The following is a 20,228-nucleotide window of genomic DNA, read 5'->3' as shown; positions in this document are numbered from 1 at the left end:
AAACATGTCATAGCATATCATGTCTTTAAAAAAGTCATGGTATAATATGTCTTTCAAAATAGCATAAGAAAACCACAGTATTTCATCCAAAAAAGCACAAAAATGTCATAATATAGTGTGGCACTGGACTCTCCATGTGACGCAGGACATAAGGCACTCCTGTCAACAAAGAAGGCTCAACGATATGTTTCAGCCTTCCAGAACCACCTACGTATATTTCATTATCATGGATAAATTTCTGTTCAGCGAAAATAACCCTGCTGTCATTTGTGGACAGAGTTGTAAAACAAGTTCTGATTATGTGAAGGAACGACCGACCTGACTTTGCCTCTTGATGGCCGTGTGTTATCTGAGCAGCAGTAGCAGCAGAGGCAGTAACCGTCCGTAACTGTGTCTCTCCCTCTCCCTCCCGTAGAGTTCTTCCACGAGCTGGACTCTGTGATGGAGCCGTTGAGTCAGCAGAGCAGCATGACAGAGCTGGTCCGATACATCAGGCAGGGACTGCACTGGCTCCGCTTAGAGGCTCACCTGCTGTAAGGACTGGACCACAGCCAACACTCTAAAAAAAAAGAAAAAAGACAGAGAAATGGGCCTGGGAGCTAGAACTGGGATAACAAGTGAGATGAGACTCATGACGATGCTTCAGTTCCCGCTGGGATCCTTCAAATGACCCGACACCACCCACAGTAATGTAACAGCATAGGAGGGGCGGATTAATTGGGCTGAAATTCACCTGCAATTAGGACTGAACAGTAATTAAGTTTGGGAACTTCAACTGTGAATCACAGAATACAAATTAGCACATTAAACATTTGGCTGATGCTGCTTTTTGGAGCTACTGTATATCAGTGCAGGCAGCTTTAACTCCTGAAGGGACAATAGGTGGTAGAATCCTCCCCGTGTCCCTGAATAGAAATAAGAAGCAGAGAGGAAAGGCAGAAAGTGCTTTTACTAAGACAGGATCATTTTGAAAAAGATATGTGAGAGGCTGATGTGATTAAGGAGGCTGACGCTAAGGAAGGAGCTCAACAGCGGCTCATCTGCTCCGGCAGTGGCACAGAAACGTGTCCGTGATTGGGGCGAGAATTAAAGCCTCAGGCTGATATTGATCCAAGAGGAGTACCGGTCCAATCCATTAGATCAGGACCAGGCTGCTAAAGGAAAGAGGCTGAGCTACACACACTATTGATGGAGGCTGAACTCTTTCCTCTGCTCCTATTTTAGTCACAAGTTAGAAGCTGCTGAGCCTCTGTTGTGTGTCCATTCAGAAATTTAACAACACACACTAATGGAGATAAAATGGCCATCTGAAGAGCAAATGCCCAAAAGTCAACCTTTGTGGTTAACAAGTCTGTCAAATTTGATCCTTTTAAGTATTTCGTCACATGAAATTACATTTTGGATACTATTTATGGACAGGCATTTATTCTGCCGTAGCCGGTGGATGGAGTTACTCTCATTAGTTACCTTCCATACAGTAGGTTGCATTGTCAGTGATGGAGACAATGGCGTACACAAGGACTAGGGATTCACAGGAAACAGCGCACACAGGAGGAAATATAGAAGACCAAAGACCTTGCATGCATATCTGTAAAGACGTAAAGCAGAAAAGCAGAGCAGATGGTCATATTAAAGAAGAAACATTTTACCATCAGTACAAGTACAGCTGCTGCGATGATGAATACTACACATTTATGATGTGAACAGAATAAGCTGCTCGTCTTCTTCTGTTGTATTCAACAGAGTAGCAGCTTGTGTCATGTCACACTCGAGGACTTGTACTATTAAGACATTGTTAGTAACTACAGGTGTCAATAATTCAATTCAAAATATTTGTCCTGAGGCCGGGGCTGATTTGCAGAGGTATGTACAGTAAAATATAGGAAATTTGAAAAATAGCTAAGAATTCAAGCATAATAGCACAAGTATAGCACGTATATGCAAAAATAAGCTATACAAATAATAATACGATAATGATCAATCAGAAGTGAAGTTTTAAGGGTTATTACTTTATATCTGGATTTGCTTTTTAGTTAAGCACAATAAATCAGATTATTTAGATTTATACCTGGAAATGAAGCCAGTTACTGTTTTCCATACTGTGCCAATAGGATTCCTGAGTTATGCCAATACACAAACTACATACACAGTCATTGAAGCACTTTTTTTTTAAGTCTTAAACCTTAAAATTGATCTGTGTCATCAAAGAATAGAAGAGGGAAAAAAAAGACAATTTATGGGCGTTTTGCATGTTTGCCAGTTTTTGACATTCAGACACATTTTAGTCCAAACAGGCGTTATGGTTGGATACCCAGCCCTACCTCCTAATGATGTGGCCTCCAATGTAGAGCAGTGACACTCACAGGTTTAAAGCTTCAGATCTGTCCATCAGTGTCAGAGCAGCCTCACGTCGTCCAGCCGCCTTCTCACATGTGACCTGATCAGAGGTTTGTTTAAGTCGACGCTCTGAGGTCTCAGATGTGGAGCCTCTCAGGACAATCGAATCAAGATAACCCCAACATTAAGAAGTGTCCAGCCACGAGGAGGATTACAGGACCTGGTCAAGATGCAGTCTGGGGAGTTAACAGCTCAGCACTCGATTCACTGGTCCAACAAATGAGGGCTTTCGTCTGACAGAAAAAGCATCTGTCTGGTTCTCGTCTTACTGGTTATGGGTGTTTGTGAAATTCCACCCAGTTCCATCTCCCACAGTAACCCACCCACTAAGGTGTCAAACACTTACAGGGGGAAAAAACTACAAGATTCAGTGTGATTTGTTGTTAAGCTCCCACCCACGTGCAGATCAAGAGAGCAGGGTGGAAATCACACATCGGCTTTTCTGCCCTGATGTCAAAAAATCTGTGCGACAACAACGAGCTTGTACAGCGCTTAATGAGATCACATCATCTGCCGGATATCTTGGAGTCCTTTCCCGACATTTGTTGTGTTGTGTTGTTAGTGTGTATACGTGTACAGCCTATTGTCAAGTCTATTTACATCATTACCTGACTGGACAATACTGATGTGTGTGTGTACCATAATGTACAGACTGTGACTCCTCAACAGTGTTTGTTTTTGTTTTTTAGCGTCTTGTGAATGATTCAATGTGAGAGAATGAGGAAGTGAAAAGAGAAAATAGGGAATCTATATGTGTGTGTGAGAGAGTGTGAGTGTGTGTGTCCATGCACAGGCTATGGCTGCATTTACACAGCACCAAACATAATCAGATTTTTAACTCTTTGTGGCACATCAAAACACAAGGAGAGCCTTTGGTTTCCATTTGGCTTTTCTAGATTTCACATGTGCCATAAGACTAAAAATTCTGGATTTGTTTTCATGGTCTCTGTAAATCCAGTACATCAAGCATGAGTTTTTAAGTTTTGGATCATTTGACCATCGCTGAATGTGTATGGAAGACAATGCGGATGTGAAAAGTAATTTTCACTTTGACAAAAAAAAGAAAGAAAAAAAAGAAACTCAAGTGCCTCTATTTGTGTCCGGTGGGAATTGCTCTATTTATTTAAGAACAAAGAATTAATCTAAATGATTTTCCATACCATATTGGTATAAATATGAGATTGTTTTTCGTAAAATCAAATGTTTCCACAAGCTTTTTACTGGCGTTTATGACGACACCAGGGTTTGGCTTTAAGAAAAATGTGTGATTTAACGTGTCAAATTTGCATTAGTTGCTGGGGTTTTTTTTCTTGATGACTTGAGCAAGTATGGGTTTGTCTGAAATGCCTGAAAAATGTAAAACCATCGCATGCAATAAATGATAGCTTCAGACCAAGAACTACTTGTGTCCATTTTGAAAAAGAACAAAAAAAAAAAAGATGTATTTCTTGTCGCATAGTCATTTACAGCGTGAATGTTCGACATCACCTGAAAATACAAAGCCGCTTTAAATGCACAACACTAAAGTTAAGAGTCTGATGTAGGTAATAATGTTTAAGAACATCTCAGCAGGAAAAGTTCCACATTTTAGGAAATAGGCTTCATGCAGAGATTTGGTTGAGAAGACTGACACCACTCTCATGTCTGCTAATCACACTAAGCCACAGCAAGCAGCTAGTTAGCAGGGATTAACAAATTCAGCTTCATGGACCTTCCTCTTTATTAGGCCGCGCGCCGGCTGTAGCAGTGCCAGGGGGCAGTATATTTTCAGTCCCATTCTGGTAAACGCAATATCTCAAGAATATCTTCAGGGAATTTGTTCATTTTTGGTACAAACATTGATTGGACCCAACAGTGAAGTGATTGGAATTTGGTAGTCAAAGGTCAAAGTCAGTGTGACCTCACAAAACATATCTTTAGCCATTACTCATGAATTCATACAGCGATTATGACAAAATTTCTCTTCCAAAATGTCTCAATAGCATGTAATGATTGAAGAGGTCAAAGTTCATCTCAATTTCAACATCATAATGTAAACTGTTAGTGCAGCTGATTCGCAGCAAACAGCCACATGGCTGTAAATCTCTTCTCTCAGCTTCTTAGACGGCACCCTCTGTTGACCAAAGGGTTAAAAGGAAAAGTTGCCATTCAGCTTGCCATTTACCAAGTTCCCCAAGTTTATTCAAAATCACTGCTGCTGAGCTCACCATAAAGACTGGAAATGAGTAACCAGCTAACACGGTTATGTCCAAAGGTTTTAAAATCTACCTACAGTTTTTACACCTTTGCTCACCAATTAACACCTTGTATCTTGGTTGTTTCATTCATATAATTGTTTTTGTTAGATTTTTTAAAAAATCTTTTTTACAATTTGTAAAAGCCTGCATTGTGAAAATTAAGTTATTATGGTGGGCGCAAAAAATGTTACTTTCAGGGAAAAAAAAGTAACTTTAAAATTAGCTAGCTAGCTAAAAGTAACTCTAGTAAAGCATCAAGCAACGCCATGCAGCAGCCGTATCACATAACCTGTTTCTATTAATGTTTTAATCATGATTTAGTCTTCCTACATTTGGCAGTTTACAAAAAATCAATTAAAATCATGACAGGTTTGGACAAAAAGATGTATATTTTATATTTTCAGCCATTTCGCTTAGAAAAGAGAGTTAGGGCTGGGCGTTGTGACTTCAGTAGCTACACTTTGGTTTTGGTATGGATTACATAATATATTTAATGTGTTAATTATTGGGCTTTTAGGTGCTGGTAGGTGATTTCTTAACTTTGAACAAAGCCAAGCTATATCCCTGTTTCCACTCTTTGTGCTAAGCTAAGCTAAATGGCTGCTGACTCCACAGACATGAGAGGTGGCAAATATCGGCTAGAAAGTGTGTGAGCATATTTCCCAAAATGTGAAACTATTTCTTTAAAAATGGACTCATGGTTCTTCATCTGAAAGCCTGAAAATGTTTACTGGTGAACATTCTGAATAGCAGTCCAAACTCCACTCCCTATTGTTTAACAAAAATGCCTTTTTAAAGTTGTTTTATTTTTACTTTTTTAGTTATTTGAGGTCGTGAAGCCAAATTAGCAGAGTCCCAATGAGCCAATGAACGTCTACAACAGCCAACAAACAAAGCCCACAAACTGTCTCTGTTCGACCTCAGTCGTTTTCAGTCAATAGTTGATCCACAGTGTTGCTCAGTCCAATTCAATGATGTTCGATGTCGTTTTGTTTTATGGTGAAACAGTGATGTTGCTATATGGTTATTGTTCATTTCACACAATGGTCCTTTTTTTTGATTTTTGATGATACGCAGCGGTACAATATAGTTATACAATAATATGCTGTAACATGTCAAACACATTGCATTGGTGACATCATGAGAAACATGGGTTTCATCCCACTCTGCTACAGGTCACATGACGGCTGTGGTAAATGTTGAACTCATTTAACAGTTCTGTTGACTATATGCAATGTCAGTGTGTCGGTATATTCGGAGACATTTCGGGCACAGACTGCCTCAGCATGGCCTTTTATTCTGCTGACATCTTATTAAATATCTCATTAGCTCCTGTTACATTATCACAGTTGTCAACATGTTTATCAAAAGCAGCAGCGACAGAAACGACGTCGCTGTTGGTGTGATTACAATAGAGAGCTAAACTGACTGATTTATTTTTTTGACAACAGATGGTTACAAGCCGATAATACACTGATAATCTCTCCAGTAGTGATGAGTGTCTCTAATATTTGTTTGCATTTCAGAAAATCACAGATACACTTTGATTGCTTAGAAAATGGCCAAAACTGCCTCTTACAGTGAATGAACTAGCAGTATTTATAAGGATAAGTAAATTGTTTTTCTTCTCAAATTCCTGTAATCTACCAGAGAGCTGCTTTTATCTTTTTTTTTCCATTTGATTGTCCTCGGTTGTACTGTCAGAGTCAAGCAACAATGTTAGAAACTAGTATTTGAAAGAAATTAGTCTCTGTTTATCCAAAACTAATCATTTGTCGAAGTCACTGGAGGGAGACACTAATACTCATGCAACTAACTGCTAACAAGTCTTTTTTTTATTTATGCTTTATCGTGTAGTAATTCTCATTAGTTCCTTTCAAATTACTCTTTCAACCTAAGTAAAATCAAATGTTGTTTTGGAGAATTCATATCTTTAGCTGTAATACAGCAGGCCTGGCAACTGAGTTATATGGCCAATTTATGTTATATCTGCGTTTATTTCTTGCGCAGTACAATACACAGAAACAGTTTATCATTTTAGGAAATAAGCTTATGAGTTGGACGAGAAAATCGATACCACCCTCATGTCTGTGTGTTATGTGTAGACCTAGAACCAGAAGGTGATTAGCCTAGCTTAGCATAGACTGGAAACCGTGGATGTAAAAAGAGAACTGGATACAGCATTGGAGGTGGGGCCCTGTTCATCCTGTGAAAGTTGCTCAGTGGTGCATGAGGGCAAAAAAGGTCAACTTATTTCCTCCATAGAGTACCCCAGGAATGAGTCCTACATCCCAAAAATGAGTTAGCATTTTAGCACCTCTGGTTCCTCAAAGTCAATGGTTATTTTGAATAGATTTTTGGTTAGAGGAGTAAAATAAGGTCTGTGGTTAAAACAAGCTGAAAAGAATACCACATCCTCAAACTATGAAGAAAGAAGAAAAAATGTTTCTATTGATTTACAGACGTCTTTTTCACACGTATTCTCTGGATAAAAGTGTTTTAGGTCCCAGTGGAATCATGTGACAGATACACAGGTTATTATTCCACGATTTGGCCGCTACGCAAAGCCCAGCGCTGGTTTTGGGGGGGCTAGCAGGACATGGAGAAACAGCTCGCTTGCTTCTCTTAAAGTGTGTGCTGCCACTAAAGCGCACTAATCAGACATTATATCTTGTTTGGTTACCCTGAACAAAATCACAAAGAACTACTTAGAAGCCAACTCTATCAAATTAGTGAGCTTTAGAGGTACCTGAAGTTGGATTTTTGGACTTTGGAGAGACTCAGGCCAGCTGTTTCCCCTTGCTGCCACTCTTTATGCTAAGCTAAGCTAACCAGCTCTAGCTTCATGCTTAGTGCACAGACATGAGAGTGATATCAAACTTGTATTATTCTTGGAAATTAAGCCAATAAGCACAATTTCTCTAAGAAGAAATGTGCATAGTAGTTCATATAAAGCTGTTGCCTGTCGGTAACGCCGTACTAAACACAAAATACTGGTCATACAGAAGTCAAAGCTACAAATTATCTGATTAAAAACTTCAATAACTTATCAAGAGCTTATTTTTTTACCTAAAAATGACACAGTATCAATTTCACAGTTAACAGAGAACTTTTAAGGCAGTATCATTTCATTTTAACGAGTCAACTAGTAATACTCCCTCTGCAAGCATGTTAACCTCTGCCAAGGTTGCTGTGATGCTTTCACTCTCCAACGCGCAGTTATTTTGTCAAAGCTATTATTGTCTCCCTCCTGGGACACAACACTGTTAAATCATGCAGGGATTCAAAATGTCCCAGATAAAAACATCCCATAAACCAAGCAAGTTAAAAACCTGTGTTGACTCTGAGCAGTTTTGTGTTCTCTGCAGTGAAAAACAGTCAGCTGGTCTCAGTGTTCATGTAGAAAAGGCCCGCGTCAGGTAACGCCACAACTCCAATTTTGTCCAAACTAATCTTTGCATTACATGTGCAAAATGTAGCTGTTTTTAAATGAAGCACTTTCTCCCCATCAGTGGTTGTTAGGGCCTAATTTTCTCCAAACAAAAACAGCCTTAATCATTAACTTCTACTCTTAAATCTGCTGATCCAAACCAGCACATTTACCTGCAGACGGTGTTCTTGGTGATAATCTACTTTACTCATTGCAATTATACATACAAATCAAAATTCAAGTTGCATTGATTGATGTTAAAATGCTACATGACACCTACTGTCTATGGCAAGTGTTGGGCATCCCAATGTGGTAAATTAACATATTTTCAGCCAGACGGTGGTGGCTCTGAGACGGGCAGCAACACGGTGCCTCAGACAGCCTGACAGATCTCCGTCTGTGATTCTGATTTACATCGCAGGCTAAACGCAACATTGTAAAGATTTCTACAAAACAACACATCTGTCCAACATGGATTGCATTGTATTTTTAAATGTGTTGCACAACTTCAGCTGTTTTTCTGTTTCTATCAGTGCTATCTTTGGGCCTTTTATATGGTTCTTTTTATAATGAAGTTGTTCTATGTGATGATCAGAAGTTGTGATGCAGTTCCATTGTTTTTAAATATTTAATGTCTCTAAAATATGGATTAAAATCTGTTGAACCGGTGGTCCAGCTATTCTCGTGCTCTTATTTGTGTCTTTTTAAAATGCTATATTTTACTAAGCTGTGCATGTTTTTTCTAAAGATCTGGACTCAAGATGAGGTTTTTCAAGAATTTCATGTTTTTAAGCCTATATGGTGGCCATAGCCATGGCTGAAGGCATAATGTATTTGGATTATACATCTATCGGTCCATCCCATTCTCACCTTGAGGGAATATTTTCAAATTTGGCACAAACGTCCACTTGGATTGAATGATGAACAGATTAGATGTTGGTGTTCACAGGTCAAAAAGTTAATGTCAGTGTGACATTGTGCATCTCATTCTTGTGAACACATTATCCCAAGAACAGCTCAAGGGATTTTTTTTTTTTCAAATTAGGCACAAACGTCCATTGTTGGGGCCAGTTGGACTCAAAGATTAAATAAATAGATTTTGTAGGTCATAAGTCTAAGGTCACTGTGACCTTGCAGCCGTCTCTTTCTCGTTAACAAGTCATCTCAGGAACACCTTGAGGGAATTTTAAAATTAAGTACAGATGTCCACTTGGACTTAAGAGTTAAAATTGTATCGCTGTGACCAAATTCACTCACAACATGATTTTGGCCATAATTCAAGAATTAATGTGGTAATTCTGACAAAAATTCACACAAATGTCGAATAGGATAAAATGAAGTGAGGACATTTTATATCCAAAATCTCAAAGAAAAAACTTCACTGTAACGTCATAATGTTGTGGCCATTACTCAAAGTCACAACTCAGGCAGAGAAAAGGGAAACATTTGGTCAGATACTGAATTGGTGGCACTAATGTTGGGTGACCACCTTGACATTGTGCTGATTATAGAAGTCTTCTGTGCTGCCCGGGGGAAGATGTGTGTGAAGAATCCATGTTTTCTCAGACAAAGATGTAAACTGTAAGTTATTATTAGGCATACAACCATGAGGCTGTAATTCTAGTTTAAACAACAAGAAAACAAAACTTTGCTTTCATGTTGCATTATGAAGTTTGATATTCAGTAAAGGTGACAAGAGAAAACAGAGAGAATTATCCAAAGATGATAAAAACACCATAATCTGCACTCTTACAATAAGAATCTTCCTAATAAATGTGAAATGAATGAAATCTCTCCAATTTTGCACTCAACAAGACTCTTTTATAAATAAGACCCTCTCCTCTGAGTGGCTTTGATGTATTACATTATAAGAGCCAAGCCAGTCTTCTTATTAGCACTAATGGACTCTTATTTCTACATCATAGCAACTATTAGCCTACTTGGCCATGCATGATTAATTCATTGAATATAGCCGCACATTAGAATTCAAGAGGGACGGAGAAGGCCGTGTGTCTTGAGTAAGTGAGAGAGTCGGTGGGAAAAGAGCTCGAGAGTGTGTGAGAGAAATTAGAGGAATAAAGACAGAGGAAGGACAAGGAGTGTTGTGTTGAAGTCCAAATTAAAGGCTGCATTTTCTGGGAGACATAAATCCTGTCTAATTAAGTATTTCCCTAAATGAGTAAGGAGGTGGAAAGCCTATGTGCAGACCCTGAGACATTAGCCCAGTGTGTGTGTGTGTGTGTGTGTGTGTGTGTGTGTGTGTGTGTGTGTGTGTGTGTGTGTGTGTGTGTGTGTGTGTGTGTGTGTTTGTCCTTGGTGTGGAGCCAACACACTGACAGCTTAGATTTATAGGTTTAATTGCCATAGGTAACCATGCAGTCAAATAAGCTCTCAGAGATATGCTTCAGCATCACACCATCACACACACACGTACACACATCCACAGAGCAAAATCTAAAGACACACACATATTGCAGCAATAAGTGTCCACTAGCCCCAGTGGGAAATTTGACCCGAGTAGTAACACTGCTGTTGAAACCATGAATGCACACAACTATCATTTGTGATGACTTTAACATCACTATTGCCCAACATTAAAATTGCTGTGAGTGTGCAATGATTGCGTCTCCACATCCACTCAGCTAAAAACACACTGGATGTGTTTGTTTAAAAAGAGTGTTTAGACAGCTGGAGAGAAACACAGCTAATGTAGCATGAGCACTTGAACCTCATGCACGCTGCCGTTATTGACTTGTACATGTGGACTGGCGCTGGGGTCAACTCGGCGGATGTGTGCGTTCTCCCCTGTGTGAGCAGTCTGGCTGAGCAGTCGCAACACGCTGACAGAGTTTTAAAGTTGTCAGGAGCTCATTATCCATATTCTTACACACTATCTGAGTTAAAAACAAACTAGGATCACCGCCTTGCAGCTGTATGCCTGCACAAACCAGTTTCAGTTACAACTTACGTCCATGTCTGTCCGCACTCGTATGTAGCCATGGCGGCAGACAATGCTCTGAATGAGGATGCTGCTGCAAAAAAAGCTACATATTCCAAAAGGTGGCTGATTCACACACATTACACACATGCAGAAGATCTGTGCAGCCACCACAGTCTCCAGTGCTGTTTCTGAGTTAGGACGTTATAATAATAATGGCCTGAAAAGTGTTTTTGCCACAACATTATGATGGCACAGTCATGTTGACCTTTGACCTTTTGGATATAGACTTTCATAACTTTTTGTGAAATTTTGTCATAATTTTGTCATAAATAATTTGTCATAAATGGCCAAAAACTTGTTTGTGAGGTCACTGGAACCTTTGACCACCAAAATCTAAGAAACAGTTCATTGATGCGTCCAAGAGGATGTTTGTGCCAAATTTGAGGAAATCCCCATAAGACATTTTTGGGGTATCATCTTTACGAGAATGAGACAAATGGATAGATGGACGGACAGAAAATCTGAAGACATAATGCCGCCAGCCACAGCCAGCAGGGAGGCATTTAAAAATAAATGAATGAATAAATAAGTCTGTGTTGGCCCTTTAAATAAAAGCAAGTAGGTTTTACAGGGATATGTATTTGAATCAAATTATCAAATTAAGTGTGTGAATTCAGAATTGTAACACCAGTTCTTTTGGAGTGTAAATACTGATAACAGGAGATGTATACAATATTTTACGGCTGATCCTAGATATCAAATGACCACAAATTACAATTATCTCTGTCAAACTTCCTCTCTTTATTTTACAAAGACTCACACAACCTGGCTACATACGCTGCTGAATCTATTACAATGTTTTAGTTAGGGATGCACGACATGATCGGCTCATATTGGCTTTAAAGTTAAATATCAGAATCAGCCAACATGCTGATTTCTGCTGATATCACAAGCCAATTTCTTTTGTATTTACAAAGTGAACATGTACAAAACATCAACCCTAAGTTGAAGTATTTTTCTTATTTTGCACAATGAATGAATATTACATAAACTGAAAAGCATTGTAATTTATGTCTCCATCTGCTAGTGGCCATCAAGGTAAGACTGTGCAAAATATGATGTTAATTCCACGACAGAAGAGACTTGATCTCTACAATTAGTCGGGGGAAATGGTGGATCTGTTGTAACCAAATGTGTTGTTAAATATCAGCATAGCCCTAGTTTTATTATTGCTATCAAGCATTTACCTTCTCCAGGCGTCGGCAGCCTGCTGCTCCGGAGCTGCATGCAGCCGTTCAGTCCCTGTCCAGCGGCTCCCTGCAGCTATGATGAAAAAAAAAACAAAACACATGGAAATGAATAACAATTATCTATTCATGTTAGCTTCAAGAAATAGCTTATATGCACGATAATGCAAAAAAAGGTTTCAACATTTCATCTACCAAAATGTGAGTCATACTTTTACAGCCTTTGAAAGAATTAAAATAGAGATTTTTTTTTCACATGTAGACGGACTCCTTTGCTTTCACAAACATCGCTGCAAGGTAGAAGTAAATAAAAAATAAAATCATAAATAGTCTAATGCAAAGTAGCAAGGTTGTAGTAAAATGTATTTATGAATGCTGATTTAGACCTATTATTTATTTTGATAGGCTAATTTTGACTTAATAGTCTCAACCATGAGGCTCAAACATGCTTTGCAGCTCCATGCAGATTTTTTTAATTGTCAAAAATGGCTCTGTGGATACTAAAGGTTGTTGACCCCTGACCTATACATGAGATACTCTTTCTAAACTCTTACCATAAGAATACAGCAGCATCATACAATAAGTCAAATATTCCACTTTCTGCTTTATTCACATTTATTTAATTTTCTGCTCAAAACCACATTTTGTTCATTAACAACTCTTAATTTCGGATTGCACAAAGACATTTTCTACACGCACTATAAACTTCATCAAAACATAGTAAATCAGACTGAATATCAAATTATTCTTCGACATAAGCACACGTTCACACGAGTGCTGAATGTGTGCATTTTTGTCAACATACTATCTAAAAGTAAACGTGTCATTTTTAACTCTAGAATGTGCAGTAGATAGAAATAGTGAGGGACAGAATTACTTCAGAAGAAACAGCATTAGCAACATTAAATTGCTGCCAGTGATCAAGAAAAACCCCACACATGCCTCAAAAAAAAAACAAAAAAAAAAAACCCAAGAACATACATCCTAAATGTGTTAAAATAAAATACACAAATGCAGCAAAAAAAAGGCACAGAAGGGAAAACAGGGAAAACACTCAAATATGCAGTCCTGGTCAAATCTATACGATCTCCTCGGTGTTGTTCCGGACTAACTTTGAGCTAAATCAGTCCAAAAGTACTCTACTCTTTATGTAATTTAATAAACTTGGTTTAATTTAATTTTAATTTAATTTAGTTTTAGTTTCTATTTTAATTTGTCCGTCTAAATTCATCTATTTGAGTTGGTATTTTATTGCTTATTTTAATTTATTATTTATTACTGCCCCGATCATGTTTAATTCTACTACTGCAAATATTCTTCGAACAACATTTAATCTTACAGGTGTGGCTCACTGTTGTTATTTTTGCTCTGTAATTGTTCTCTCTTTTGTCTGGCTGTGGTTGGTATTATTATGTCTCCAGCTGACACTGGAATCAGTTGTGGTTGATCTATTTTACACAACTTGCAGTAAATCTGCTTCTTTTCAATGTCTCAATGAGATATTTATTCAAAAAAATGCTTTCTCTTTCAATAAAGCAGTTGAGTTGCTGTCGTTGCAGAAATAGAGGCTTTAGATTACATTTAAGATTTTGAACATAAGGTTTTCATTTCTGCCGTTCTGTGTGCAAGCATTTGTAAATAAGACGAGAACGATCCATAATCGAGTATCAAGGAAGCTTGTATAAACAGAAATTTCAGTATTTTAGAAATGTGTTAATTGGCTGCATATACTGTTAAAACAACAAGAATTGTGTTAATGGTCAGATGATGTTGTGCTAATTGTGTTTACGGTTCTGAAAATGTGACTATAGATTTGACAAAACGATGAGCGTGATAGTAAAAAATAAATGAAATAAAACTCTAAACAAAAGCAGATGGCGACTGTGAGCCATGGGTAAGTGCAACTTTTAAATTCTGAACATGTGGGGGACCTCATTAAATTTTGCAGAATGTAGTGAGAGACTCCTGATCTAATGACAACAAAACAAAAGCACAGACGCTTAGAGCACTACTGACCAAGGCAACACTTTAGAATTTAAAATACTGATTATTCTGAAGATGTTTCACTCCAAATCTCCAAACAGCAGCATGTTTTTGCCATGAGTGAAATTTCACTGAAAATGCATTACACTATATTTTTAAAACCACAGGTTTCCATCACCACTGACCACCAAACCAGTCGATTACAGTCATTCAACTTCATTAAAAGAAACCAAATCAGAAAATGAATTCCCTCCCCTGTCTCACTGTGCAGAGTGGCAAATTTAATGGAGCGCCCTTCATTGTGTGCCACATGTTTAAAAGTCCATCATCCATTAGCTAAACCTGCTTATCCTTTAGGGCACGGATACTCAACTTGCTTTGCTTGGGAGCCACTTTAACCAAATGACAGGAGGACAGGAGCCAGCCGCTGCAGGACTTCATGACTTTTTAGGAGTTAGGATGTTTCTAGGATTTCAGGAAATGGATTTTACAATGTTTCTAGAACTATACGATATTTCTAAGATTTAGGAAATGTCTACAATTATAGGATGTTTTTAGGATTTTAGGATGTTTCTAGATCTATAGGACATCTCTAAGATTTAAGGAAATGTCTAAAACTATAGTATGTTTCTAGGATTTTTGAACATTTCAAGAATTTTAAGACATTTAAAGGACTCTAGGACGTTTGGAGAATTCTGGGACATTTTGAGGATTTTAAGGATGTTTCTAAGATTTTAGGACATTTGTCAGACTAAAGGATGTTTCTAAGATAGAACATTTCTCAATTTTAGGACGTTTCTATAATTCTGGGAAATTTTTCAGATTTTAAGACGTTTCTAGGGTTTCAAGACATTTCCAGGATTTTGGGACATTTCTAGGATTTCAAGACATTTCCAGGATTTGGGGGCATTTCTTGGATTTCAGGACATTTCTCATTTTAAGACAATTCTAGCATTTTGGGACATTTCTAGCATTTTGGGACATTTCTAGGATTTTAGAATGTCTCACGGAGCAGCCAGGGTAAACCCACACAGGCACAGAGAGACCATGCAAACTCCACACAGAAAGGCCCCAGTCGGCGACAAGTTCAAGCAACTGTGCTAACCACTACAAAAGGGATTTTATTCAAACGGGGCTCTCTATTCAGCTCTGCGGTTCACAGCTCCAGAAGGCGCTAACGAGGGAAGAGCTCGTCAGCTATAATTGAATGACTCCTGATTAAACTGGTTTCACATTGGCAGCCAACATATCACATCTTGTCTGATTTCTAATTGGCTGCCTCCTTGATGCTTCACATGCTCTGGAGATACAGATGTCTACATTGTGGCTCAAAAAAGACAGTGAGCTGAGAAGCACTGGCATGTTTGGAGAGAAATTAATCATACATACTGCAAAGGACTAAAAGACACAATACACTGCTTTTATATAAACAAAAGTGATGACATCTTGTATTTTGTGGTAGGGGACACACAGCTATTTTCTGGTCATCTGAAGGTCACAGAAACATAAATGTAACATCAAAATACTTTCTGCTTTCTTGACCTACACTCATCTATGTTAAAGCCTCTGAAAGTCACTAACTTGTTCGGTGAGGGTTACATTTCAGTTTCAACATTGAAATCAGCTATGTTTGGATAATCTTATCCCAAAGTTGGGTCAAATGTGAGCAGGGTTGGTCGGCACATGTGAATGCAACATGTGAATTTAATGTGTAATGTTAATATTGTGGTATTTTGGGAGATCAAAAACCCTCTTTGAAAAATTTAAAATGTTAGTTAATTATTATAATTTTAAATTGTCAATGGCAAAAGGAATTAGACATCCCTACTGATGAATTGCTTCAAGATATCTGTTTTTAAAGATTTGCTTTTAAATAATTGTAATTCAATTCATTCTATTAAAATCCCAATTAAATCCCAATTTAAATCAGACTGAAAATGGAAACAGACTGTAACCGAGTTCACACTTCTGTCTGATATCAATGAAATGTTCTGGTTCCTGTTTGACTTAAATGTTCAAATAGATTCTATTGGTTGCTTCATTTATTTTGTAACTATAGCATTTTTACATTGTGCCAACCAACCCTGTGATGCAGACAAAGAGACTTTATTAAAAATCACCTAATTTTAGAAAATATTTGTGTAAATTAAAGCATTTGTTCATAGCTGAGACATTAAATTTTACATTAAAATATTCCAATATAAACTATGCCACACTGATATGAAACAGAGTGAAAAGTGTGCCAATCAACCCCACTGCTCATGTAGCTTAAGACTTGTAAATTTTGGTGTCTGTGCAAAACTACACAGGTATTTTCAATTGTTAAGGCTGATTAAAAACACTGTCACAAAACTCCATTCAGAAATAACATTGATAACTAGAACTGCAGCCGCCAGCTATTCTTAGCAACAAAAACTCAGTTAATCCTTTGAAACCTGTGCAAATAGGCTTGATTTCTTTCAAAAACATGGAAAGATGGCAATGGGCAATACAAAATTTACCCCAGCATGAGATAAAAATTAGTAAGTACAAAATAACTTGTAAATGAATTTAAATAATAATAATAATTATTATAATAATAATAATAACAGAAAAAACAAGGAAATGACCTGGAGAAATTGCTTAAAATTCTGTAAACTAATTTCATATACATAACTATGACAGTTACAAATAAAGTTTTCCCCTAGCTTTTGTCTTTTTCTCCTTAGACATTTTTAACAAGGTTTTTTTTAATTATTAGTTGCTCATTGCCTTTCTTCCTATATTTTGGAAAAATACAAATGTGCTCAGAGAAAAGTGATGTCAATCCAGGTTTCAAAGGGTTAAACCCAGTGAACACAACCTGCTAAGCAACAGCAGCCAGACACGGTCAGACAGAGGTGAGGATGGTGAACACAGAGTGGCATTTAGCAGCCACACTAAACTAACCATCAGCTACAACATCCTAAAACTATCCTACAATGTCTGCACGATGTAAAACTGGCCAGACTGTAAGCAGCTTAGCAGCCTCAAAAGAAGGAGACAGCCGAGTCTACAAAATTAATTTGGTTGTTGAAGAGAATTTCTGGTGAAAAACAGCTCCTCTGAGAAATATTCTGAAACCGCTTCTTCAAGTCCTTGGGAGGCAGAGTATACTACAGTTTGTTTACTATTGCTGGATTCATGCACACACACACACACACACACAGGCACACACACACACACACACACACAGGCACACACACACACACACACACACACACACACACACACAGAGGCACACACGCACACACACCCTTGAGACAAACCCTAGTCATGACGCAGCTGAGCTAAGCACTTTTTACACACATACTCTCTCTCTAATGTAATTGTGTATGTCGGCAACGTTAACAGAAAGGCAGCGTGACCTGCCAGAATATGAGCCCATAGCGGTAATGCGATTACCAGTGTATGAAACATAATGATAGACGATGAGAGTGAGACAAAGACAGAGTGCGTTGGAGGGAAGGAGCAGGTAAGACAGAGTGAGAAAAAGACAGGGCATCATCAGAGGAGCGGAGAGAAAAAAACAGCAGGTAAACAGTAATGTAATTGCCATTAGATCAATTTGATCACGGTCAGAGATCACTGCTTGTGATGATAAATATTGATCTGATAAAACCACCGGGGCAGAAATATGGGCTGACATGAATACAGGCAGAGGAGAGGAGAGCTGTTACAGCTGTACTTGCTCAGACCTCCATTTCAAAACATGACCATGCAACTCAGAGTGACAAACCCACTGTACACAACCTGCTCAGCACCCGGCTGAGAAAATTAGCAGCTAGCAAACAAAGTGGAGTATTTAGCAGCTTAAGAGCCAGATGTTTCCATAAGAAGTTGGTGATGACCAAAACAGAGCTACAAGGAGAGCAAATATTGCTCTTACATTCATCAGGTGGACAGAAACAGGGCTCTAAGTGAATCCTATTGTTGCTAAACTAAAAAAAAAAAGGGGGCTGTGGGCTGGATGTGTAAACAAGCAACAGTTAGCTATGCTAACAAGTTCAGGACACCCTGGAGTTTTCTTGTGAATAAATGGTCTCTTTACACAACACATTTGCAAGAAAAAATGTTGTTAAAAATGTTTCTGCAAACCATGGTTACATCACATCTGCAGGTTATTATGTAACAGATAGCCTGTATTGAAACTTAACATTTAAACAATGCTGTGGTTAAAACGTGGTGAGGTTTAGGCGCATGAACTACTTAGTTATAGTTAGGAAAAGTCATGTTTCCTTAAATTACTGAGTTCGGGGGGCACAGTCTCTGCTAGATGTGCAGTGATGTCTTAGTAAAAACAGCACTGTAAAAAAACAACCATGAGTCAATACAAAACACCCACATATGGTGTCTGAAAAGCCGCTGGGAAAACAGCAATGACTTACTAAATCACAACTGGTCTAGTTGTTTAATTTTGTCAAACAGTAGTTTGTAGCTTGGCTGGCATCTTGCCTGGGTCATCTACTGTCCCCTTCATAAGAGCTTTAGAAATGTTGATATGTGTGTGAAATGTACAAATAATGGCTGTCAAATAATTTTTTTTTTGTTTAAAGTTTAATACTTAATTGTAATTAATCACTTTTTTGCATGTTTAAAGTCTCATTATTTTGCATTTCAAATCAGTTTTAAAGTCCATATAAACAAGGTAAAGCTATTCTTATCAGTGGCTTGATTGGGAGTGAAATAAATGCAAAGAAATTTACTTTAGGGTCTTAACTTTTAGATTTATTTCTTTTAAATCAGAGCTGCACTGCTACAATAGTGTGGTCTTGAAACCCTGACATAGCCTAGGGGTAATAGATAACTTCAAATTGCTCATTCTGTGGAATTTAGTGTTTGTTTTGGAAAGATTACACTGTTTTAGCTGAGAAAGCTTAATTACTCCGATATAATTTTGATTACTGGCTGAGGTCTAATGATACCCAGTTAATGTGACGGATGCAGTTTAGTTGTTAGTGGTGGTGGGGTTTCTGTACAGTGCTGTAAAGCTTCACCAATTTAAAATATACCTAAAACAAACCACATCCATGAAACAAACCCAAAACATGGCTTAATGGCGACAATTTCAAACACAAGGACACAAATTGTCTTCCTTAACACACAGACAAAACCACTCGCCTCCAGCTGAGCACATTTTCCCTACAAATACAACATGCTAATGCAATTAGCACAAGCCTGACGCATTTCACCTAACATAAATTAGCCTCCTGGCTAGCGGTAATTTCCTTTACTCATATGAAGCTAGAAACAACAAAGGGTAAGAAGGGTAACATTACAAAATTCAGCTCAATTACAACTCACTATTTTCACTCACAAATTAATTGTGTTAGACTAGACACGTTTTCCACACAAATACAATATGCTAAGGTTATTAGTACAAGCCTATATTTTACATTGTACACATTAGCTTAGCAGTTAGCGGGCTGTACTTACATGAAGCCAAGATAAAGCCCACACAGGACTCAAAATACAGGTCTGCAGTCAGTTTCCACTGGTTTGGCAGCTCTGTAGTTAACTCATTAGTTTTATCCACGGCTCGGTGGAGACTCCCATACTTCAAAATACTGCTTTGCCGTCTCTAGCAACGAGGTTTCTCTCTAGCATTAGCTGCACCTGTGTGCTCAGCTCATAGGTGGAGGCTCAACTCAAAGTACTATATTTTCATATATATGATATTTTCATTGCGTTTGACACAAGGTGCATTTTACTTTTGACTTGTCGACTGAACGCATTAGGAGTTTTTTAAGCTAAAGGGGACATTCAGGAGTACAGTGGTTTATCACCGCTGCAGCAAGAAGCCACTACCAAGTTTCGACGTTTCGACACGCCCAGTGTCGATAACTCTTTTCAAATGTCAGAAGCTGGCACTACCGCCAAAAGTCACTTTAATTTGGATGACGTCATACGCTCATTTGCATGCTGCAGACGTCATTACGCACAAACGGGACGACTTCTCTATAATAAATCCATGG

General features: G+C 38.1%; 1 protein-coding gene and 1 long non-coding RNA gene across 3 annotated transcripts in view; one reads left to right on the top strand and one right to left on the bottom strand.

The window, feature by feature from the left end:
• aff2 (ALF transcription elongation factor 2) overlaps nt 1-8,733 on the top strand; it is a 201,466-nt gene extending 192,733 nt beyond the window's left edge. For both annotated transcript variants that reach the window (XM_088081386.1, XM_042493782.2), the window contains exon 26: nt 416-8,733. In XM_088081386.1, the coding sequence (XP_087937512.1) occupies nt 416-537 (122 nt within the window). In that variant the 3' untranslated portion in view covers nt 538-8,733. The remainder of the gene's footprint in view (nt 1-415) is intronic.
• On the bottom strand, nt 431-20,102 carry LOC148188981 (uncharacterized). Its single transcript, XR_015777311.1, has 3 exons — nt 19,690-20,102; nt 12,253-12,328; nt 431-559 (listed from the first exon to the last, which is right to left on the bottom strand). It is a non-coding gene; the product is annotated as an uncharacterized LOC148188981 (long non-coding RNA).
• Between the last annotated feature and the right edge of the window lie 126 nt (nt 20,103-20,228).

The sequence above is a fragment of the Plectropomus leopardus genome, chromosome 8 (assembly GCF_026936395.1).
Source record: "Plectropomus leopardus strain MGB_pleo_1.0 chromosome 8, ASM2693639v1, whole genome shotgun sequence".
Taxonomy (NCBI): domain Eukaryota; kingdom Metazoa; phylum Chordata; class Actinopteri; order Perciformes; family Serranidae; genus Plectropomus; species Plectropomus leopardus.
This window is presented reverse-complemented; position numbering and strand designations above follow the sequence as displayed.